General features: G+C 33.7%; 1 protein-coding gene across 1 annotated transcript; it reads left to right on the top strand.

Annotated features, from left to right (window-relative positions):
- Positions 1-270: 270 nt before the first annotated feature.
- On the top strand, positions 271-26,231 carry LOC123713052 (DNA-directed RNA polymerase, mitochondrial). Its single transcript, XM_045666540.1, has 24 exons — positions 271-533; positions 682-792; positions 862-1,396; positions 1,556-1,696; positions 1,839-2,013; positions 2,743-2,853; positions 3,077-3,238; positions 4,234-4,563; positions 5,078-5,218; positions 7,128-7,246; positions 8,362-8,536; positions 10,005-10,123; positions 10,342-10,560; positions 12,027-12,176; positions 13,010-13,204; positions 15,048-15,257; positions 15,917-16,071; positions 18,224-18,375; positions 19,122-19,281; positions 20,190-20,319; positions 22,706-22,834; positions 23,590-23,761; positions 24,898-24,989; positions 25,336-26,231. The coding sequence occupies exons 1-24, from the start codon at positions 386-388 to the stop codon at positions 25,460-25,462; spliced, it is 4,158 nt and encodes a 1,385-aa protein (XP_045522496.1). The 5' UTR covers positions 271-385; the 3' UTR covers positions 25,463-26,231.
- The last annotated feature ends 467 nt before the right edge of the window (positions 26,232-26,698 follow it).

Genomic DNA, 26,698 nt, shown 5'->3' with positions numbered 1-26,698 from the left:
AGAGAATGAATAATGGGAGGCTATTGAATATTTGACGTTCGTATTTCAAGATAGACATTACGTTGCATTCACAAGACGAGATTGTGACTCAAGATAAGAATTAGAGTATGGACCTAAAACAGAGAGTCATAATAATATAATGGTATTGCGATTAATCATTCTGATATAGTAAAATTAAATTAAATATCAAGTATCGAGAGCAAGCTACAAAGTCTGTGGTAACATTGATAACTGTCATTTAGCAATTTATATCCTGTACTTACTCTTAACTATTTCACGTGTTTTGGTGTTTATAAATTTGAGATTCTAAATAAGAATTCCGCATGGTTTTTGAAGAAATTGATTTAATATTTTTTATGTAGGTCTTTAACATAATATTTATAAAATGCACCGGCTAGTTTCGGCCCGGAACATATATCAAAACAATTTACAAGGTTTAAATAATTCTTCTCTTTATGTTTTGAAAAACTCATTGGTTACAGAGGTAAAATGCTCATTTTGCCAAAAAATCCTACAATCATCTTCTACTCCAGGTAATTTACATCTTAACTTTATAAATAATGTGTATTATAAGTTATGATTTCACTGTATATATACATAATATACTTGAACAATTTAATAATCATAACCTATATATATCATATAGTATTGCATAACGTGATTGTTTTTATTGTGTCGTAGAAAACGTCTATTCTATAAGACATCAATCAACGAAAACAGCCAGTGCACTTAAGACTCATAAGAAAAAAATCAAACACAAAGCTTATAAAAAGTATGGGGAACTCTTAGAAGGTTGGTAAATATATTTATGATGTTAATGTATAATTTTGTGTGTATGCTTACTGGACATTAAATTTACAGTAAATCATGGGAGTATGTTGGAATCAAAAGTGTCAATTAGTAAATTACATGCTTCTCACTTATCGAAATTAGCATCAAGTTCAGTTTCTTTGGGACAACTGCATCAACTGACAAAGCCTTTACAGAAAGTAAACAATATTGAAGTTGATCCTGAGCTGTTGGAGACAGTGAAAAAGAAAATTTTAAAGAAACCATCTGAAATTAATCTAGAAGATGATAAATGTGCATTAATATTTACAAATCACAAAATTACTTCTATAGAAAATAGATTTAAAACCAAACAGTATAATGATATGGTCAAGCAGAGTTATTACGATTTTAGAAAAGCTACATTATTTGACCAAAGATTACAGGACCTTAGATATGCCATTAATGAAGGTGTAACTCAAGAATTTGATTATAATGAGCCTGTTGAATCTAAATCTTCAGACCCAGTTCCAAAGAGCCCACATGCAGTATTCCGAGAACTGTTCGTAGATAATCAACTGTTGGATAATTATGATCAGGAACTCATGGGTCATTTGAGCACTTTGCAGTAAGTTTTGAGACAGTTGTTTTTCTTTATAATTAGTAAATGAGAAAGAAGGAAAGTTATTTTTTTCTTTCTCAGTAGAGATCACCAACTAATTTACTAAAATTACTGTATTTATGTTTGCAATGTTTAGTATTTTTAGTTAAGTACCTATATTTATAGATTGCAGGGTCTATCACATCAAGCACTAGAAGAAATTTGTGAGGATCCAGCTCTGCAGAATGAGATAGCTGATATTAATCAGAGTCATGATATAGTAAATTCAAAAATTGAAGCAATACACAATTTGGATATTAAAAAAGCGTAAGTATTTAAGTAGTCTTGAGCTTTTTATAATGGATAAATATTCAGCATCTTCTAGTATTTTTTAAAGATTTATGCAAATAAGGTGATACTGATGCAATTTTAAATATTTTTAATTATGAGATGATATGCCTGTCTGCAGGCAAAAAGCTTTGAAAGACAAGCGTAAAAAACTACGTGACAAGCGAAGAGCTGTGCAGGAAATCAACATGAAAGAAGATATAAAAGAACTGGAGCGGAGAGGGAAAGAAGAAGGATTGCAAAGGACATTGTCTTCACATTTGCAACTTCTCTGTTCACTGAATATGGTGGCTGAGGTAAAAAAAAACATTTTGTTATAATCCTAATGAGTATAAATAATATTATCTATAATAATCAGAACATATGACATATGTAGCTTACAGTAAAAAAAAGATAAACATTGATTTAAATAATTTTATAGTTATTGAGACCTTATCTAAGTATAAGTTTAAGAATTAGATTTTTGAGTTCTATAGAGGAATAATATTTATAGATTTGACAAATAATTAATATATGTGCAAAATCCAAATGAGCTTACACTAATAATTTGCTATTTTTATTCTTATCTGACACATCTTTAACCAAATAAATCACAAATGAAATGTAATGTGGTTAATTAGTAAAATTTGGACACTGCCCTGGTTTCGCATCTCTTTATCTTTTTGTGTTAGATAAGGTTTGACACCACTATGTAATCTAAATTTTTGAGGAGAGGCAACAAATTGTGTGTGAAAACTTTTTACTTAGATAAATTAAATCCATAAATATACTACAGTCGAGGAAGCACACAGCACATCAGCTAGCTTAGGGCCTCTTGGAAACGGTGAACTGCATGTTTCAGCAGACAAGAGCAGGACTCTCAACAGTTTGGTAGTTTCCGAGTTACGGAGGGACAACAAATCAGTGGTTTTGCATTAACTAATTGCCACAAAGTTATAAAATGTTATAGCTTTTATAAAAGGGCTGATTGCATACAAGTGAAGAAAAAAAGGAGACATTTATTCAGGACTAATATGGTTTTTCAGGCTGATCGAGTTCTAAAATATTATTTGTTGAGAGGTTCAAAGAATGCCCAACTGCCACAAGTGAATAATGTTAAAATATACAACATTCTCTTACATGGACATGCTTCCTTGGTAATATTTTTTTTTATAAATTTCATGCATGGAATAAATTGATATTTGCTCGTAACAAATAGCTGCAATGCAGCAACAGATTACACTTGACTTAACAAGTGAAAAAATGTATAATTTGTATTTTCTAAGATTAGAATTTTTAAAGATCAAATCTTAGAGGTGCAAGTAGCACTCTAAGCAAGTAAGTTGATACAAATTAATACATTTAATAAAATATTTGTAGGGGCAGCTGGGCAATGCAAAATCGGTACTATCACAAATGCTTCACAATGATGTGGCTGTTAATGCACAAACATTTGCCGCTATGTTTGAGTGTGTGGAGCGAAGTGAGGTGGAGGACAAGAATACGGTTTTGAGTTACTATAGACAAGTAATGGAGGAAAAGGTTAGTTATTTTTAAGTCTTTAAAAATGATATTGTTCACATAATTTTGGTATAATTTTTTGAATTAATTTTTTTTATTCAACATTACAGTAACACAAATGTGTATGCAGAAATTTATATATAGATAGATTAAAATTATATTTTTATTTGATCATATTTTAACTGAAGCATCAATGTGTAAAATTAGCACTTGTACTACTTATATTTGTTATTTATTTTAAAAGAAATACATTATTTTATGTAACAGTAGAATTCAAATTGGTTGCAATACCTCTATCCACCAAAGCTTTGGCATTCATTAAAATAAAATAAAATATAATGAATCAATTACTAATTTAAAAAATTAAATTAAATAAAAAATGGGAGGCAAGTTATTGAGAAGAAAAACACATTGGCTTTTAAACCACCTTTATGGTCTGGGCCTCAGATTTCTGTATTTGATTCGTGACATTCTGCAGGTATGTGGTTTTCCTCACGTTGTTTTCCTTCACCGAACGATCGAGTGTCAATTGACAGAAATACCATTGGTACAAGCTGGCTATCGAACCTAGAACCTTGGTGATAATTGTCGCACTCAGAAGACAGTAGGCTTACAAGGTAAAGGAAAACAACGAGGAAACCTTCCTTCGGCCCAAAAATCAATGGCATGTGCAAATGCAAAACCCCAAGATCCTAGAAAATAGAGGATACCGGGAGTCATTTCTGCAAAACCCGTCATCTTTTAGTCGATACCAACTCCGGGGAAATAAATACAGATAACACAACTTTCTCTACAGCTGTGATACTTTTGACATTCAACACCTTTTGTCTTCAGTCACCGTGACCACGCTGTAGAGCACGCGAAACGTTGTTTTTTTTTTGTAAAATAATTATAAGTTTATAATAAAACATAGCTTCAATCATGCATGTGTCAAAATGTTGTCAAACTGGTTTTAGGGACCAAAAACAATGCACTCGTTATATCAGTTAATCACAAAATTTTATATTCTTCTCCAGGGTATACAATTAAATGACCTACTCGACAAATCTAAGTTCCTATTTGACCAACGTGAAACGGTTCTACAAGCTGTTCGACGTATTGAACCACATTTTGAACCCAAATATACACCGCCCCCTTTGGATTATGATTGTCCCTTACTAAATAAACTAAAAATGGATAATATAGATGAACGAAAAGGGCTATTTAGATCACCAGCAGAAGATTTATTATCCTTTGAAGATTTAAAGGCTAAAGGTGCAGAACAAATAGCAATGGAGATGAATGGAGAAATTGATGTTGAGAATATTGCTATAAAAGATGAGGAATCTGCCAGTGTCCGGGTATATGTAAGTATTATATAATGTATTTAATTGTAATTTGTTATATTGGTGTGTGATGTTTTAAGATTTAAAAACCTTTTATTGTGCCATGTCCCATAACCTTTCTGTAATTATTTTTGCAATATGTGACATCCAATTATTAATATCAAAAAAAATATTGTATATTTAAGAAATTTTAGTATCAAATTACTAGGAAATTGTTGAAGAATCACAGTAAATTTTCAAAACATAAGGAAAAACTGATTTTAAAATTCCAAATAATTTTAATGAGTTTTCAAATAGTTAACAATATAATTGCCAGTCCGACCTCCTGAAGGTTGGGCCCAACTTTTGGAAACACTGATTTAGATAGACATTCTAGTTATTAAATATGGTGAAAATAAATTTAAAAAAGGATAAAATTGTCTCAAATTTTATTTAGAGAAATACATATTGTAAGTTTTGTATTAATATAAATTTGTGTTATAATATTATTATTAGTATTAACCGATTAAAATTTTCTTCATATTTTTAATTCCAGCGAGAATTATGGAACGACGCAGAAAAAGTATGGCGGGAAGTTATAAAGGAAGCGTTTTTACGAAATTTGGGAACTCTCAAATCACGAAGCAACGCTTCGCACTCGGCTATCACGTTGTACCCATATCTTAAAGTGCTTGAGGTAACAACCTATTATAATTATTACAACTGATATAAGCCATACTAATATTAGTTCCTTACATATGAAATTGGCGTATTTCGTACTGGCCACTTTAATCACGATGTTCTCCTCTTTGGTAAGGAATTCCAAATTCAAATTTGTTCGGCTATTTATTCATGTATTTGTGCTTCGATGACCGTCATTCATTTGTTTTTTTCTGTTTGCGTTAATCCTTTTTACAAAATGGAAACCTTAAAGTATCGTATTATTTACGAGTACGAGTTCCGCCGTGGCACTAGTGCTGCGGAAACGACTCGAAGGGTGAATGATGTGTATGGCGGTCATGTTGCAAAAGAAAACACAGTTCGTTTTTGGTTCAACGTTTTCGTTCTGGGAATTACGACCTGCAGAACGAGCCCCGTGGACGGCCTGAGACCCAAGTTGATAATGAAGTATTGGTACGGTTTAAGAATAAATTTATATCTCAAGTAAATAATATGTAAAACTAAGATGAATAATTAGAGCGCACAGATGTAGGTAATAACAAAACAAAACAACAACATTAATGTGGGTAGACATAAAAATCTCGATCAGTCAACTAAGCAAAAATAGAACATTGTTCGAATTTGTTTTTTTGCTAGATGTGACATTGTATTATTGTTCTATATAATATATATATATATATATATATATACACATACATATGTCGTTACATATTATTTAATAGCACACAAACTTTAGCAATTATTTCACTGTGTAGGCTTATAATCTAAGCACTTCCGTCTGTCACTTTCAGTACCTATGTATAATTTGGTGTAATTGTTCCTGTTTTAGTGAGTTTATAAGTTATCAATTGCCTTATTAATTGTAGGATTTCATTGATTTTATTTAATTTATTTGTGTTATTATTATTATTAAGTATCGCACTCTTGCACTGTTTTACAATCCTTTTAGTTTTTACTGGTTTTTTTAAATTAGTTTTTGCCGGAACAGATTGATACCGCCCGGTTGCAATAAATTTTTGTGTATTGATTGTAATTCGTATGTGTAAATAAAAAACGTGTGTTTACTTATGTACACGTGTTAGACGTACATTGGCGTCACAAGATTTTTTCAAAAAATTTATTCTACGTTTGTAGGAAAAGCGACTCTAACAATAGAAAAAAACTTAACTCTTGACTATAGATAACTTCAGGTTGTAGGTTTTTTGTAACGATGTGCGCGCGCATCGTAAAAATTTACGACGCACCAAAAGAAGTATAACTTCAATAAATAATACTTAAAAACATAATAATGCAATTAGTCAATTGATCGCAACATATCTTGGTTAGATGATGCTTTAATTTTGGAAATAAATATGTTATTTGGATAAAACAATCTGAATAAAGTATTGTTTTTTAATAACTTTTACACATTTAAAGAAAACACTTTTTCAACGGATTGAAGTTATGTATTATTATAAACTTGTAATTACTACGTTTCGCGTGCTTTACAGCGTTCGTGGTCAAGGTGACTGAAGACAAAAGGTGTTGAATGTCAAAAGTATCACAGCTGCAGAGAAAGTTGTGTTATCTGTATTTATTTCCCCGGAGTTGGTATCGACTAAAAGATGACGGGTTTTTGCAGAAATGACTCACGGTGTCCTCTATTTTTGCGGATTGTTTGTCTTGGGGTTATAGTTTAGTTAGTAAAGCACGCGAAACGTCGGAAAAAAAAATAAAATTATGTTAAATAATTAAAAGTTTATAATAATACATAATGTCAATCTGAAGAAAGTTTTGAAAGTGATATTGTATTTTTGGAGATTTAGAATTTGCAATTCTTTATAGTAGTCGAGAGTATATTCCTAATATCTTTATGAAGAAAATTTGCCCGATTTTCATAATAAAAAGTGTAATTATGTATTTACAAAATATAATATTATTTTCAGGTCGACGAGATAGTTGATCTAGTAATGGGTGAGATAACGAAGTTGGTGGATGGAAGTGAGACGTACAGTCCCACACTCAAGTTGCTCCAGCGAGACTTGGGAGCTCAGGTGTACAACAAGTAAGACTTTCAATTAACCTGTGTATCTGGAAATATAACGACTTCATTAAAAAACAAAAAAAATACAGTAATATTTATGACAAATTTTACAACAAAGCGAAGTTAGGGAGCGTTCAAGTATTACGTAACGAATTTGGGGGGGGGGGGATTCCTCTTGTAATTCGTTATGATGCGGGGCGAGGATTAATTTACGCGTTATTGATAATATTATTTTGCACTTGCCAGTACTTTACACCACATAATGGTAAGTTTTAGTTTTATGGTACGTTTCATGGGGGGGGGGGGCAAGAATCTCCAATAATATAATAATAATAGCGTGACGTAATACTTGAACGCTCCCTTAGAGAATTATCTTAATAAATTCAAAACTCTCGCTAAACGTTAATTAATCAATAAGCCTTTTATAAATTTGACGAATATTATGAACCTTGGGATTGATTTGCTCCAGTTCAAACAATTTGTATGACTCAATACTTGGCGATTAAAAAGAGTGGCGGAAATTTTCTTTTCAGCGGGTTTATGTATAAAAAATAAAACAATGGCGCTACAACCTTTTTAGGTCTGGGCCTCAGATTCTGTATCTGTTTCATGATCATTTGTTAATCGAATAGGCAAGTAGGTGATCAGCCTCCTGTGGCTCACACATATCGTCGACTTGGGTCCAAGGCAAGCCGGTTTACTTACGATGTTTTTCTTCACCGTTCGAGCTAATGTTAAATGCGCACATACGAAGAAATCCATTGGTGCACAGCCGGGGATCGAACCTACAACCTCAGGAATGAGAGTCGCACGCTGAAGCCACTAGGCCAACACTGAATATTATCCACGCGCGAAACCGCAGGAACATTTAATTCTCAAAGGAGCAAAAAGGTTTTCCAACTATAACACACCTGTGTATGTGACATGTGTCTCCTAAACGTTGATGTTGCGGTTTTTTGTTAGACAGCTGATGTATTCAGCAATTTATAAAGATCTGTGCAAGCTTTTAAGTCATCGAGACTTAATTAGTTCCGACACGCAACTTTTGGAAAGCTCCTGTTTGCTGGTACCATTTAGCTACACTAATGAAGGATCTCAAAGGTTGTCCGATTGATATTTTAAAAATACAATTTCAGATATCAAATAGATCAATATAAAAAGAATGGAGTTCTTGAGAAAACCGAAAAAGTCTACAAGAAATACTGTAAGTGGTATTTAGAAAGATTTCCTTTGGATGACACGGGACGAGCTTACAATGGGCGTCAGGCTTGGCAACTTATCGTGCATCAGAACAACATGGGCGCTAGTTTGGTAAGATAAATCTCCTGTCACGATGTTTGTTCGCGATGGACTCCTAAACTACTTAACCGATTTTAAATTAAACTGGCACACCGTGAGCAGTCTGGTCCAACTTAAGAGATAGGATAGCTTAGACCTTTAATTATAGTCGCAATTTTATTTTATTGCAAATTATTTGTCTATAATTAATTGACGGTCACAATTATCAGTAAACTCCAAAAGATTCTAACAGATGTCGATACTTTTCGACTGGATTGAGTAAGTAATCAATAGATGGCACTGCTATGGTAAACCGACAAACGTGTCATATAAGCTACAATTCAATATCATGATTACCACGTGTCATTGAGGCTAAAGTATAAATTAAATTTATTTTGTAGTAAACGAAATACCGTGAAATTCAATTATTTCTACTTTTTAAATTTTTGGTGTTAGGATAGCCAACCACGTGTTACTTAGACCGAAGTTTAAATCAAATTCAAATTATAGTGACGATCATACAGTGAAATTATTGTTTTGTGTCACGATATTAAGGCTAACTAGAACCACATTAAGGAGAAACGAAGTTCGCGGGGGCAGCTAGTTATTTATAAATATACAAGAAATAAAGATGCATATACATTTGGTATTGGTAAAATAAGTTTTTGTTATTACAATTTCAGTTTGTTTAAAAATAGTTCAATGATCAAACAATATCCGATTTCCCCAACTCACGTGACCTGCAGAGTCAGAGAAGCGTCCTTTCTACTCCTACGTCGTTTTTGTAAATTTCCAATAGCGACGTCTTTCCCTTCATTTTTGTATTCCACAATATCCGAATATCAATATCAAAATTGCTATACTTCAAATATATATATATGTCGCAGATTCAACGCGATTAATAATTGCAAAATTGGTGTTACTACCGTCGTCCGACGTTATAACTTAATATTTAAACACAGTCAGTGCGCACGTCCGGCGCAGGCGACGTTCGAAACTCAAGTGACTTAATAATTCACTTACTACCACGAAACAGTCGCGCCACTGACATTTGGTAGATCACACAGACTAGGCATTGTCAATTGTCAACGTTGACAGTCTTTCTTTACATCACTGCATTCTACGACTAACTTCAGAGTGGCGGGAATTTTTAAATATTCATTCTCCGACATATATTATTTAAAGGCCGGCAACGCATTCGCGAGTTCTCTGGCATTGAGTGTCAATGGGCGTCGGTATCACTTAACATCAGTCGAACCCCCTGTTCTATAAATATATATATGATGCTGATGTCGCAACCTTCCTGAATTCGCAACTAAAAATAAGACTGCAAGACAATGCAAGGGCTGTCTCTGATCCTAGGTTCAATTCCCAGTGAAACGGTTATTATTTTACGTTGTCTTTTAAGCCCTATTGGGGGTAATGTTTAGTCATGAACTCGTATACTTAGGTGCTTTCGAAAAACATCATTTATAAGACATGCCTTGTGAATATTTTTCAGGATATAGAAGAGAATCCATGGTCACAGGAAATACGACAGAACATTGGCAAATTCCTTTACAATATCATTATAAATGACATCAAGATAGATGTGAATCTCTTCAAACCCAAAAGCAAAGTGTAAGTGAGCATTTTAAACAAATAATTAAAATTATTGTTGATTCATTTATTTAGTTAAAATTTTGACGTCTCGTTAACGTCACTCACGCCAGCCAAAATGGTTTTCCCGTTACATACATATTAAAATCTTTGAACATTTTGTTTTTATTACTAGGACGCTGAAATGTTAGACTTAAACGATCTTATTGTTACTGAAAAATTTGTAATTGATTTTACAGTAAAAACCTCCCAGCGGTGTATAAAGTCCACCGTCCGTGGGGTCGTTATTACCGTCTAGAGTTGAAACCTCACCCCGTGCTCATACGTCTTTGTGCGGCCACGTCCCGTCCGTCGTTGCGTATGCGCACGTCTTTGGCGCCCACCGTGTCTCCGCCCACGCCTTGGCTCACTGCCACTGCGCCAGCTGCTTATTTGTTGACTGGCACGCCGCTAGTAAGGTACGAACACGTTATATCTTTTTACAAGTTTTTTTTTAATTTGTCAATTATTGGTATATATTGTTACGAGCTAGGGGATCGTATAGAAAATGCCGTAGATTTCTTCAAAGGTTTATTTCTTGATAAATCAATGAGGAATTTATGGGCACAAATTAATTGCAGAGATGCACTTATAACACACAAAAACAATCACTTATTACTTCACTTATGCACACTTCACACTGTACTTTATCACTTGTATTCACTTTATCCGTTCTTTATCGCTTCGGTGTTTCTCTCTTGTTATCGCATTCAAAACTAAAGGTCACTAGTCGCGTTTCGGCTCGCTTATATATCCCTGGGAATAATTCTAAACAATATTCGAGAACTCTCTAGGCGGGCTTGCTACCGAATAGCGATTGCACAATTCTAGAACGTCCGCCCTCTTTGTCTCTTTCGCACGTTACTCCGTCCTTGTCGTACGGCGTTCTAGAGTGCTCAGTCTAGTTTCGAGAAAGTTCTGATCTTCTCTCTCTCTCTCTCTCGTATCATTTCGTCCTTGTCTCACACCTAGAAAGTTTGGTCTAGAATATTCCTTCATGAAAGGGGTATACCTAGGCCTGAAAACGCCTGAAAACGGGTCCCCTGAAAACTGCACCACTCTACTACACATGTTCTGAAACCGACTGAAAAAAGGTTTCAGCTTCCTGGAAACATTATGGAAATGACAATTTTCTAATATGTGATTGACCCTCTCCTGAAACGGTCAGAAATCATATTACAGCCTGCTGACAAGTTCTCTAAGGGAAAAATCTAGAAACATTGTAGTCGACCCGTCTTCGTAACAACATTTTGGGTTTCAGTAAGATTATAACAAATTTACATATACTTCTTTAATTCGCAATAAGATGCCGACAGTTTTATATATGTTCTATCATACATATATATCTCATAATTCTTCTATGAGTAATGAATTAGATATATATTTTGAAAGCAAGTAGTCTATAGTGATTTTAATTTCAAACAGGCTAGAAATCTAGAATTTTCTAGATTTTTTTTATTTAGTCGTTGTCACTGTTGGTACAGACTAAAGAAGCAGTATTGTAAGTTGAGTTATCGCTATGTACGTCAACGAACGCGCTCGTCGAGAACGAAGAATTGTGGTCGCGTGTAGTCTGGACTGTTCCTGGACAAAACGTATCCTATAGTTCTGATTATAGTTAATTTGTCATAACATATAAAAAAATTCTCAGACGTGATTATTTCCGCATTTCTTTAAATTCTTGTGAAATGTATGAATTTTCATCCCCGCTTGTGTATAGTTATTCATGTTGTTTGGCCTGTTCTGTGCTACCTTTAGCTATCTTTTAGTAGTTGCCTGGAGATTGCTTATAAGCGATAAGGCCGCCTGTTGCAGATTTTAATCTTGTCCGTTGTTCTTGCTTTGTAGTCATAGTGTATTGATTTAATCAGGCTAATTATTACAGAATGCCAATATACGTGATGAGTCAAATGCAACGTCTCAGAGAGGCCCCTCAGGCGGATTTGTACCCGGTGCTTGATAGTTTGAACCAATTGGGGGAAGTCCCGTGGGTCATAAACCAACCCATACTCGATTTGCAGCTGAAACTGTTTCGGTAAGTTCTCTAGAAAAGTCTTATTCAAGACTTTTCATTAGTTAAACATATTTCTTTGTATTTTTAATAGATATACTGTTGATCGCACAACGGACCGGACGGAGTGCGGATTCCACCAATAAATCACTACAACCTTTTTTTTTTTAGGTCCGGGCCTCAGATTTCTGTATCTGTTTCATGATCATTTGTTAATCGAATAGGCAAGTAGGTGATCGGCCTTCTGTGCCTGACCCACGTTGACTTTTTGGGTCAAAGGCAAGCAGTTTCCTCGTAATGTTCTCCTTCACCGTTCGAGCTAATGTTAAATGCGCACATACGAAGAAAATCCATTGGTGCACAGCTGGGGATCGAACCTACAACCTCAGGAATGAGAGTCGCACGCTGAAGCCACTAGGCCAACACTGCTGTATACCATACTCTATGTCATATTTATTTTGATGTATTAACAAAAACATGGCCCTACATTTTTGGCCATTTTTTTTATTTTGGCCTGAGATTCCTATACCTGTAATCTGTTTCGTCATATTTGTTTTGCCATAAAAGGTCTTCTTTGCTGCTATACGGCATAAATTTTGTCCTTAATGCGCACATAGAAAGGTACATTAGAGCCGAGCCGGGGATCGAAGTTCTCGCGGATTAGAACTATATCATTCGACAATTTTTTTAGATGAGAAATATATATTTTGTATAAAATTAGTTTCGTCCGTAACCACCTCAGGTGCTGTAAACATTTTTCGACGATAAACCTAATGTTATACAAGCAAGAGATCCAACGACTTCAACTTTCGTGTCGGGAACCCTGCATTAATGATAGAAAACATGTTTGTTTCTAGATCGGGCGGTGATAAAAAGCTAGACATTCCACCTCCGGCTTCCTCTCTACAGTTATCAGAAATAGAAGAGCCATCCAACGGTTCGGAAGCCAGCATTTCATACAAACGACGAATTGCCTTAAACCGCGCACGCGCAGATATGCATTCGCTGTGGTGTGATTCGCTGTACAAGCTGTCTTTGGCCAATCATTACAGGTTGTTTTTGTATTTCCTTCTCTTCTCTTCTTTAGTTTTCACCAGAAACATATTTTCTGTATTGCTTCTAGGTAGACCGCTAATCCCGTATAAGTAGTATTCATTATTTGTTCAAAAGACACTAGTCTAAGTGCTTTTGTACCAATTTGACTTAGAGTCCTTCATGAAAAGAGCATACAATTAATTCTTCATTAAAAGGCCGGCAACGCACTCGCGAGCCCTCTGGCATTGAGTGTCCGTGGGCGGTGGCGGTATCAGTTAATATCAGATGAGCCTCCTGCCCGTTTGCCCCATTTTATATAAAAAAATTAAATATTAAACAATAACACAAGCAAATAAATTTTTAATCAGTTTTGTAATTGTAAAAACTCTAAATATAAGGTCCTTACATATGAAATTGGCGTATTTCGTACTGGCCACTTTAATCACGATGTTCTCCTCTTTGGTAAGGAATTCCAAATTCAAATTTGTTCGGCTATTTATTCATGTATTTGTGCTTCTATGACCGTCATTCATTTGTTTTTTTCTGTTTGCGTCACTCATTTTACAAAATGGAAACCTTAAAGTATCGCATTATTTACGAGTACGAGTTCCGCGGTGGCACTAGTGCTGCGGAAACGACTCGAAGGGTGAATGATGTGTATGGCGGTCATGTTGCAAAAGAAAACACAGTCCGTTTTTGGTTCCAACGTTTTCGTTCTGGAAATTTCGAGCTGCAGAACAAGCCCTGTGGACGGCCTGAGACCCAAGTTGATAATGAAGTATTGAAGGCTATTGTGGAAGCGGATCCATCGCAAACCACGTCCGAGTTAGCTGTAGGCTGCGGTGTTAGTCATAAAACTATTTTAATTCACTTGAAGCAAATTGGGAAGATTAAAAAGCTTGAAAAGTGGATACCTCACGAATTGACTGAAGCAAACCGGCAAACGCGCGTCGACTGCTGCGTTACATTTTAAACCGAAGGTATTTTAAACCGAATCATTACTTGTGATGAAAAATGGATTATTTACGATAATCGGAAGCGCTCAGCGCAATGGTTGGATTCTGATCAGCCAGCTAAATCCTGCCCCAAGCGAAAATTAGCCCCAAAAAAGTTACTTGTAATCGTTTGCCGGTATTGTTCATTGCAGTTTTCTCAAATATGGCCAGACTATTACGGCTGATGTCTTTTGTCAGCAATTTCAAACCATGATGGAAAAGCTAACGGCTAAACAACCTAGGCTGGTCAATCGCTCCACGCCACTGCTACTTCACGTCAACGCTAGACCACACACTGCACCACAGACGGCTACCAAATTAGGAGAGCTTCAATTGGAATGTCTAAGACATCCTCCGTACTCCCCGGACCTTGCTCCAACAGATTCCCATTTTTTTTTCGAAATTTGGACAACTTCTTACAAGGGAAAAAATTAACTCTGATGGGGCAGTCCAAATCGCCTTCACAGATTTTATTGATTCCCGTCCGACTGGTTTTTTTAGTAAAGGTATCAATGAACTACCTATGAGATGGCAAAAGTGCATAGAAAATGGTTCATACTTTGATTAATTAAATATATTATATTTAAAAATATTCGACTTTTTGTTCCTCCCATACAAAACGCCAATTTCATATGTAAGGACCTAATATATTAATAGGTGTGACCTACACTAATGATTTTTTTTTAAATACAATTATGTATATTAATATTATACTCCATATAATCTACTATTTACGTACGTGTTAAGGTATTCGTGGACCTTCAAAAAATATAATCGATTTTGATGAAATCTAATTGGATTTGAGCTTTCGAGAAATTTTTGAACAAACAATAATTAGTCATCATTATCAATTCTTATTTTTTAGAGAACGAATGTTCTGGTTACCACACAACATGGATTTCCGCGGCCGCGTATACGCAGTCGGCCCGCACGTGTCCGCTCTAGGTGCGGACGCGTCACGTGCGCTCCTCATGCTCGCACGCGAAAGGCCGCTGGGCAAACGCGGCCTCTACTGGCTCAAACTACACGCTATCAACCTAACTGGGACTAAAAAAAGGAGTACGGTACAAGAGAGGTATGATTATTAAAAATATATTTTGTTTATTTTCTTGGAATTAAAAAATATGTATTAATTGGGCGGTCTATATAAATATAAATAGAAGTATTTTTATCACTTGTTTAAATATATTATGATATATCATGTTTAGCGGCAATTATGAGTTTAAGTAAAATGATACAACTCTGTTAGAAGCTATGAAATTAAGGGTTGCAACAACCAATTAACAAAAGTTAAAATATCTCAATACCAATGTTTTTCTGTATAAATCTTTTTTGGGTGTTTTCCTCTCCTAAACGAACCAATTTTGATAGATATTTTTTGTGTCTGTTCAAGTGGATTTCAGATTTATATTATTGATTTGATAAAAATGAACTTATAAACATATACACGTTGGTCGAATATTTTAATAAGTAAATACAAATTTCGGACATGGGTCCGCTAGTTTATTTTATAATCTAAATAGTATTTTTTTAGGAATAATTTTTCGTTATCTAAAAATAAAAGATTTAATTTTTAAGGGATTTAATTTTTATAGAATAATAACAATCCTTACTCGTAACAACCAATAAGGAGTGCGTGCGCAGGTAGCGATCGAGTATCGATAATTGGGATGCATTGCGTACACATTCGACTTTAGTAGTCGTTATTCAGATTGTCTATTTTGGATATTTTAGGATAGAATTCGCAGACAGCATAATTGACCAGATCCTAGACTCGGCAGACAATCCGTTAGATGGGGCTGGTTGGTGGAAAAATTCTGAAGAGCCCTGGCAAACCTTGGCCTGTTGTATGGAGATCGCCAAAGCCGTGCGGTCACCCAACCCCGAAGGTATTATAATAGCTTAAATAGCAAATGTTTTCGCCATATGATTATTATATTAAATTATTGAAAAACAGTTAAGCCGTGCGTAAGGACAGGTTCTAAGTGGCTCATAAGTATGTCAAATGTTTAAGTGTAGTAGTTATTTTAACAACGTAATAGTATGCACGTTAAAGTTGGTGAATTTAGTGTTTTGAAAGGATATCTCTAAATTATAAACACATTATTTATTTATCTTTTTTTGTCTTGGTTAGTTACCAATTCAGTTGGTTAGTTGCAAAGGAAACACAGACTAACTTCATATTTTTTATTTAAAAAGGTTGCACTACGTTATACAAATCAACTTGTTAAAAATGTTTACACTGTGTATACATTCGTACCTTTCTCTCACATGTGTTTACGCTGTGAAGAATAGAGACAGGTGGCTGTAAAACTATTGTACGCTTCAGTGATTGATCAACTGATCATACGGCATATTACGTTTGACCCACAACTCTTTAAGGAAAGGAAGCGTTCAAGTATTAAGTCACGCAATTTTTGGAGATTCTTAACCCCCTCCCCCCATGAAACGCCATAAAACTAAAACTTACCATTATGTGGTGTAAAGTACTGGCAAGTGGAAAATAATATTAACAATAACGCGTAATTAATAGCCGCCCCGCATCGTAACGTTTTACAAGAGGAGTTTGGGGGGGGGGGGGGCAAATTCGTTACGTAATACTTGAACGCTCCCAAAGGCGATAAAAATATATTACCTAAAGTTTCAAAAAATAATTTTAATTATTTCATTCTTTATGTTACGAAGACGGGTCGACTACAATGTTTCTAGGTTTTTCCACTAGTTAGAGAACTTTTCAGCAGGCTGTGATATGATTTCTGACCGTTTCAGGAGAGGGTCAATCACATATTAGAAAATTGTAATTTCCATAATGTTACCCTAGTTTTCAGGAAGCTGAAACCTTTTTTCAGTCAGTTTCACAACATGTGTAGTCGATTGGTGCAGTTTTCAGGAGACCCCTTTGATGAAGGAATATTCTAGACCAAACTTTCTAGGTGTGAGACAAGGACGAAATAATACGAGAGAGAGAGAGAGATCAGAACTTTCTCGAAACTAGACTGAGAACTTTAGAACGCCGTACGACAAGGACGGAGCAACGTGCGAAAGAGACAAAGAGTGCGGACGTTCTAGAATTGTGCAATCGCTATTCAGTAGCAAGCCCGCCTAGAGAGTTCTCGAATATTGTTTAGAATTATTGCCAGGGATATATAAGCGAGCCGAAAGGCGACTAGTCGCCTTTAGTTTGGAATGCGATAACAAGAGAGAAACACCGAAGCGATAAAGTGCGAATAAAGTGATTACAAGTGATAAAGTACTGTGTGAAGTGTGCATAAGTGGAGTAATTAGTGATTGTTTTGTGTGTAATTAGTGCATCTCTGCTATTAATTTGTGCCCATAAATTCCTCATTGATTTACCAAGAAATAAACCTTTGAAGAAATCTACGGCATTTTCTATCCGATCCCCTAGCTCGTAACATTTATATAACTGGAAAGTGATGGACTCTTGAAAGACGGTTCTTCATCAGGCGACACTATGTTATCAGCACGGATATAAATTATTATGTTCGTATATGACCACTACCAAAGGCAGTGTTCTGTCTTTTTAAAGGTTACGTGGGAGTCAGGTCTTACAGGCTGTGGATATACAGCCCTAAGCATCCCACTGCCGAGTTAGTATTTATGGAAAAAAAAGGATATACATATATCCTTTCCCACCAATCATTAGATCATATAAACACGAGCAGTGTTGGCCTAGTGGCTTCGGCGTGCGGATCCCATCCCTGAGGTCATAGATTCGATCCCCGGCTGTGCACCAATGGATTTTCTTTCTATGTGCGCATTTAACATTAGCTCGAACGGTGAAGGAAAACATAGTGAGGAAACCGGCTTGGCTTAGACTCAAAAAGTCGACGGCGTGCGTCAGGCACAGAAGGCTGATCACCTACTTGCCTATTAGATTAACAAATGATCATGAAACAGATACAGAAATCTGAGGCGCAGAACTAAAAAGGTTGTAGCGCCATTGATTTATTTTTTTAATAATGTATGGGGGTCTATTGGGTACGGGATCAACCTTTTATTATTTTTGAATGATATTTGCAGAGTACATGTGCGGATTCCCTGTTCACCAAGACGGGTCGTGCAATGGGCTGCAACATTATGCAGCTTTGGGCGGGGACTCGTCCGGGGCGTCGGCTGTTAATCTTGCGCCTTTGGATCGACCGCAAGATGTTTATAGCGAGGTCGCTGCATTGGTAAGTATAACGAGAATAAGGTGATTTTTACACCATTAACATCGGACAAGGACATCGAATTGGTTAAAATTGAACTTTTACTCAATAGAAAATGAATAAGTGAAAAATTTAGAATTTCTAAAACTGTTGTTCAAGTTTTCTTTTTATCTTTTGTCTAAATATTACGATTTTTGTCGATATTTCACTTGCGACAAGTCTAATCTTCTGATCCACAGATCACCACCTCCAATCACATTGTTATATGTTCTATGTTATTTAAAAAAATGCTGAATGGTAATTTTATTGAATTACCACTATGTTATTGTCTTTTGTTAACATAGTTTTTACACATTAAGAAAAACACTTTTTGAACGGGTGCTTTTCAGCGTGCGTGGTCACGGTGACTTGGGACGTGGGCACGCGAAACGTCGGAAAAAAATAGAATTTAGAATTATGTAAATAATTATAAGTTTTTAATAATAATACATAGCTTCAATCCGTTCAAAAAGTGTTTTTCTCACCACTATGTTGTATGGATACAAAGAATTGAATCCTCGGACGCATAGGCCAATCGAGTGAGAGATAAAGTTAGAGATGCGCAAACGTACAATGAGCGTAACTGGACAATGAGTTATTTTCGTGCGTACAGCGGTGTTCGTCGATTTTTCAAACGGTGTCACGTCAAAAAAATCAATGATTTATTTTATAATATGACTATGCATATTTGATGGAGTCTCCGCGAGTAAAAACGTATTTTTTATTTTTAGATTGAAACAATGCGAGTCCGTGATGCTGAAGCTGGCGTCCAGCCAGCGATCGTCTTGGACGGATTTGTCAGAAGAAAAGTGATCAAACAGACGGTTATGACCACTGTCTATGGAGTTACCAGGTTCGGTGCCCGGCTGCAGATCGCTAAGCAGCTTAAAGGTGAGGAAATAATAACTTATATATTTTGTAGCTGATTTCAAAATTTCCTTCGTAGATATGTATTCCTATATGTATAAATTTGTTTTAATAAAGTTTATCAATCTATGGAGATATATACTAGACATGAGAAATTTGTTCCCTATGATGTCGAAAAAAAAATATCATACGAACACCAATGTATACGTTATTAATAATGATATTTATTTTAAATACTTTTGTAAAATAAACGGACTACAATATGTTCACTGTGGTTGTTTAATTTAAAAAAGAAATATTCTCTTTTGATATGAAACCTCTTTAGAGTCGTGATTACAAACCGAATGCAACAGAAAAGGCGACACTAAAAAGAGACGGAAACATACAGTCATAAGATTTAACGTGGGCGAAAATGAGATAGGAAGCATTATACAGTGTATGAACATTAAATTAGTGTGTATTTGATCATTTTCTGAATTAAAAAAAACATCGATGTGCAAAAAAATTTATAAGTCAAGTAAGTAGTTCAATTATAAAATAAGATGAAATTTATCAATTTTATTTACATATCATTAATTATAGAAACTTTTTGAAGTGAAAACTTCTTACTACACTTAATTAAAAGTTTATACACTGTATAATGCTCCCTATCTCATTTTCTCCCATGTTCAATCTTATGAATTTATATGTCTGTCTCTTTTTACTGTCGCTTTTTCATTTTATTTTAATTAAAGATTGATAATAAACTTAAAAATTAAAATTAAATTTTTTATCCTACGTTTAAATAGTGAAAAGTCTAATTAAGATATTATTTAGTATAAAAAACTTTGTTTTTGAAGGTTTCAGTTCTACCACGTGTGAACCAATGAGAAACTTTTCCACCTACACCTCTTGAATTGTCCAAGAATTGATTTTTATCGTTTCCTTTACAGATATAGACGATTTCCCCAAAGAGCACGTTTGGTCCTGTTCCCAATATCTCACGACGAAGACCTTCGACAGTCTTCGGGAGATGTTCACATCTACTAAACTTATACAGGACTGGTTCACCGACTGTGCCAAGTAAGCCCTATTTTTTTTAAATTAAAATTGTTAAAATCTTCAAATATATTGGGCGAAAATCTATAATTTTAAATAGATACGTTGATACGATAAACTGTATAGTATACAATATTTTCAGCTGAAAATATATGTAAATAGTATTGTCTTTTGTTAAAATAGCTTTTACACATTAAGAAAAACACTTTTTGAACGGATTAAAGCTATGTATTATTTTTAAAACTTATAATTATTTACATAATACTAAATTTTAAATTTTTTCCGACGTTTCGCGTACTTTTCACTGTGCGTGGTCACGGTGACTGAAGACGAAAGGGGTTAAATGTCAAAAGTAGCACAGCAAAAATAATACATAGCTTTAATCCGTTCCAAAAGTGTTTTTCTTAATATATGTAAAATTAAAAAAAAAACCACAAAATATCTTTAATTCATCTAAAACGTGTACGTTTTGTGTCTAGTACAGTATTATAGTGTACGTCAATACAAAAATATATTTTAATTTTCTGTGAATAAATTTAAAAAAAAACACAAAATATCTTTAATTCATCTTAAACGTGTACGTTTTGTGTCTAGTACAGTATTATAGTGTACGTCAATACAAAAATATATTTTAATTTTCTGTGAATAAATTAAAAAAAAAACCACAAAATATCTTTAATTCATCTTAAACGTGTACGTTTTGTGTCTAGTACAGTATTATAGTGTACGTCAATACAAAAATATATTTTAATTTTCTGTGAATAAATTAAAAAAAAACCACAAAATATCTTTAATTCATCTTAAACGTGTACGTTTTGTGTCTAGTACAGTATTATAGTGTACGTCAATACAAAAATATATTTTAATTTTCTGTGAATAAATTAAAAAAAAAACACAAAATATCTTTAATTCATTTAAAACGTGTACGTTTTGTGTCTAGTACAGTATTATAGTGTACGTCACAAAAATATATTTTAATTTTCTGTGAATAAATTAAAAAAAAACCACAAAATATCTTTAATTCATCTTAAACGTGTACGTTTTGTGTCTAGTACAGTATTATAGTGTACGTCAATACAAAAATATATTTTAATTTTCTGTGAATAAATTAAAAAAAAAAACCACAAAATATCTTTAATTCATCTTAAACGTGTACGTTTTGTGTCTAGTACAGTATTATAGTGTACGTCAATACAAAAATATATTTTAATTTTCTGTGAATAAATTTAAAAAAAAAAACCACTAAATATCTTTAATTCATTTAAAACGTGTGCGTTTTGTGTCTAGTACAGTATTATAGTGTACGTCAATACAAAAATATATTTTAATTTTCTGTAAATAAATTTAAAAAAAAACCACAAAATATCTTTAATTCATCTTAAACGTGTACGTTTTGTGTCTAGTACAGTATTATAGTGTACGTCACAAAAATATATTTTAATTTTCTGTGAATAAATTAAAAAAAAAACCACAAATTATCTTTAATTCATTTAAAACGTGTACGTTTTGTGTCTAGTACAGTATTATAGTGTACGTCACAAAAATATATTTTAATTTTCTGTGAATAAATTTAAAAAAAACCACAAAATATCTTTAATTCATCTAAAACGTGTACGTTTTGTGTCTAGTACAGTATTATAGTTTACGTCAATACAAAAATATATTTTAATTTTCTGTGAATAAATTTAAAAAAAACCACAAAATATCTTTAATTCATCTTAAACGTGTACGTTTTGTGTCTAGTACAGTATTATAGTGTACGTCAATACAAAAATATATTTTAATTTTCTGTAAATAAATTAAAAAAAACACAAAATATCTTTAATTCATCTTAAACGTGTACGTTTTGTGTCTAGTACAGTATTATAGTGTACGTCAATACAAAAATATATTTTAATTTTCTGTAAATAAATTAAAAAAAAACCACAAAATATCTTTAATTCATCTTAAACGTGTACGTTTTGTGTCTAGTACAGTATTATAGTGTACGTCAATACAAAAATATATTTTAATTTTCTGTAAATAAATTAAAAAAAAACCACAAAATATCTTTAATTCATCTTAAACGTGTACGTTTTGTGTCTAGTACAGTATTATAGTGTACGTCAATACAAAAATATATTTTAATTTTCTGTAAATAAATTAAAAAAAAACCACAAAATATCTTTAATTCATCTTAAACGTGTACGTTTTGTGTCTAGTACAGTATTATAGTGTACGTCAATACAAAAATATATTTTAATTTTCTGTGAATAAATTAAAAAAAAAAACCACAAAATATCTTTAATTCATTTAAAACGTGTGCGTTTTGTGTCTAGTACAGTATTATAGTGTACGTCACAAAAATATATTTTAATGTTCTGTGAATAAATTTAAAAAAGCGAAAGTATAGAAAAGGCGTTGTTTTTAGGTTAATATCAGGCGTATGCGGGGAGAGTGTAGAATGGCGAACACCCTTGGGCCTGCCAGTGCTGCAGCCCTACTACCGCCGTGGCAATGCCGCCACTTCGCCTTGCGCACCGCCTGTCGACTTACACCAGTATGTATTTTTCACTTTCTATTTCATATTTATTTGCCAAAATACTATATACTAGGATTATTATGTTACGTGAGTTTAACTGTAGTTAATGCTTATTAATTAAAACTGTCTAATTACAACAAAAATATTAAAAGAGAGATTTATTCGGAAGATACTACTATGGTCGACGCATTATGGACTCTGGCTTTGGGTCATAAATCGTATTTGTCTTTTTTTTAATGTAATAGAAAGCAAACGGGCCGGAGGCTCACCAGATGATACTCTCAATGTCAGAGGGCTCGCGAGTGCGTTGCTGGCCTTTTAGGAATTGGTACGCTCTTTTCTTGAAGGACCCTAGTTCGTTGGTAGTACGACCCTAGTAATAATTGGTTCGGAAATTCTTCAGTGGATATCTGGTTCCACATAGCGGTGGTGCGCGGCAAAAATTTGCATCTATCTCGCTCGCACTTACAGGTCTACAGGAGGGGCGCATATCGATAACGGGATAGGTCCGATCGATATGCTAAATCATGTTAAGTATTCATAGGAATAATTTTCACTATCTGAAAATATTTTTTTTTATTTGTAAGAAAAAAAATTGCCGCGTGCGCAGGTAGCTAAGTATCGATAACCGCTTGCATTGCGTGCACATACTGTCAGTGGCATTTGTTGCCCGACGGCTCAGATTAAAATACGTCTACAGGTTACATCACTAACACCTATATTAGTGATCTAACTTGACAAAAGCAAAGTTCCGATTATACGCTTGTCTCCAGACGTCCATGCACAATGAAGCAACGAAACGCGTTTCCGCCAAATTTCATCCATTCCCTGGACTCGTCCCACATGATGCTGACGGGACTCCATTGTGAGGCTGCGGGGGTGACCTTCGTCTCGGTGCACGACTGCTTTTGGACACACCCTGATACCGTCGACCAAATGAACCAGGTATGAGAATGGAGTTGAGAGCGAAGTTCTGAACCATATGTTCATGAATATAAAAAAAACATATTTGCAATACTTTGACAGTTTTGTAGTGACATTTGCTAATTTGACATTTTACCAAAGCTGTCCAAAACTGTAAAAAACGTAGTAGCTGTCAAAGCTACAATACACCATACTTTTCTTGGCCGGCGGCCATTTGTTACTTCCGACGCCATTTTGAAATGTCAGACTGTGACAGATGTATTTATTTTTAGTCCTTGCTTTATTAATTACAATGGCAAAGTTTTAGTTACCGAAAGGTTCTGATTGCTAAGTATCTTAAAAGATATTAGTGTTAGTGTTGAATTCATTTCAAACTAGAACTGTAGTTCTAGACATTGTTTTATAAAGACATTTCAATAAATTTTTAAGTTAGACAAATTATTCCTCTTATAATGGTTAATTTTTATTTACTGGCAATACTGAAATTACAGCGATGGTCTTACCGGCCAAGAAAAGTATGTGATACTGTACAGAGTTTTTAAGTCTAATCTGTCCATGAAAAAAATGATAGTTTTAAAAACTCTTTTGCACACACACACATACACTTAAATAGTTAAGAAATCGTATTGTCTTTTGTTAACATAGCTTTTACACATTATGAAAACACTTTTTAAACGGATTGAAGCTATGTTATTGCTATAATGTTTCGCATGATTTACAGCGTGCGTGGTCACGGTGACTGAAGACAAAATATTTTAAATTTAAAATTATGTAAATAATTATAAGTTTATAATAATAATACATAGCTTCAATCCGTTTAAAAAGTGTTTGCTTAGTTAAGAAATCGATTATAGATCTGTGACCATACATATATTACATATTGTTACATCTGTTATATTTTCGTGTTGTTTTTTACTATTTATACTATATATACTAACTATTTTCTATAAATAAATAATATACCATACTCTAAAAAAAATCGTGAATAAATATTTCTCGAATAATAATCGTTCTACTATAAAACAGAATATAAAACAATGCATACTTTATAATTGTTTTTGTGTTATTTTATACTATATTAGAAAACGGAAGAGTTATCCGTATCTGTATTATCACAGACTACAAAGATTAAATGAAACTTATTAATTTTATTTCAGATATGCCGTGAACAATTTGTGGCGCTTCACTCACAGCCCATACTCAATGATTTGTCGGATTTCATGGTCAAACGATACAGTTACTCAGAAAAGTAAGTTATTTAATGATCAATTATTTGGAGTTTTATGAAGTACAGTGTAATATATAACGACACTGAAGGGCCTGTGTATTTTCGTCGTTATTGACAGTTGGTGTAATGCTATGTAGAGTGTATCATTGTATGGAAGACAAACTAAACCAACCAAAGCCAATTGATGTCGACGCTTTAGGGAGTTCGTCGGAAAATTCTTCGTATATCTATGTTTAAACAAATCAATTATTATCATACTAGGAATCGAACTAAATATGGCTTCATTTGAACTTGTATTTGTCGAAACGATGTATAATACAAAATTTCAATTTAACAATTTTCTGAAGCTTAACAATTTTTTTTCCAGTGAATTAAAAAATGGCGCTGTCGGTATCTCAAACAAGAAACGCGTAAATGCTTTGCTACAAAAAGTGCCAGAAAAAGGAGACTTTGACATTAATAGTGTTTTAAGATCTGTGTATTTTTTCAGTTAAGGGCCTGTACATATTTTTAGTTCAATGTGTTGATACTCGATCTATGCAGGTGAAGCATTGTATTGATGATGATCCAAATGATGATTAGCCTCTCATAAGATAATCTTAATTTGTCATATATCTTCTTTTTGTGGTTTATCGTACGTGAATGTGTACGTTAAATGATCTAAAAAATATACGAACGCATAAACTGTGTTTATATGAATTAAACTTTCATTCTGTGATTTCGGATAAACAATTATCACTGTCTCTCAATTATCTAAATATTTTATACAAAGTACGTAATTTTCCTACGGAATTTGCTGACGACTGCACTATACAAGTTTTACGTAAAGAATTCTACCTGGAGGCTGTCAACTGTTGTTATAGAGAGATCGACTCGTATTTTGGCGTATTACGCAATTTCCATGAATTTGAGATGAATGAAAAGTAAAAGAACTACAATTGTAAATGTTGAAGGATAATAGTAGTTTGTGACGTTCAAGAAAATGAGGGTATGACAAGAAATTATAGACTGATGTAGGTAGTACGAATTAAATAGCATTACACTTGTAATTTTCTAATTAGTTTTTAAAATAAATATGTAATCGGATTAAATTTTATGCAAAATAACTTGTTAAATACAAAAAAAAAATATGCTTATACTCTAAACGTATTTTGTCAAATGCTGTAGTATTATTGTAGTGCAAAAATACAAACTGTGATTGTCTAACGATAAGTAGATTCTAACTCTCGTTTTATTTTATCCCATTAAAATTCCTAAAACAATTATTGGTTTTTTTATTTTCTATGCAATAGCAAACGATCCTACGGGCTGACCTCCTTTCCTTCGGTTCCTTCAAAGCCCCATGGACCTTTTTGGACTTTTTTGTCATATGTGTTGCCGACTATAAACGTTAAGGTAATTTCGATCTTGTCTATAACTTGCGGTTAGTTTAACTCAAGAATAATGAAGCATTCTAGACGGCCCATTTTCTATTTTTATTTTATTATTAACATACAAAGAACATATCTTTCCTCTTAATATTAGTACTGGCCACTTTGAACTCAAAATATGTCTCCTCTTTGTTTAGGAATTCCAAATTCAATTTTTTTACAAGATTTTGTACAGATATTTACGTGTGCCAATGTTTTTCGAAAACCATGATTCTTTTCATGTTCTTCTTTGATTAACTATTTTTAAAATGGAAAATATTACATCGCTTTATTACGCACGAGTTTTTTTTTGTAAAGGGT

Source organism: Pieris brassicae, chromosome 8 (assembly GCF_905147105.1).
Source record: "Pieris brassicae chromosome 8, ilPieBrab1.1, whole genome shotgun sequence".
Taxonomy (NCBI): domain Eukaryota; kingdom Metazoa; phylum Arthropoda; class Insecta; order Lepidoptera; family Pieridae; genus Pieris; species Pieris brassicae.
Note: the sequence above shows the minus strand (reverse complement) of the source record. Positions and strands in the feature narration are given on the sequence as shown.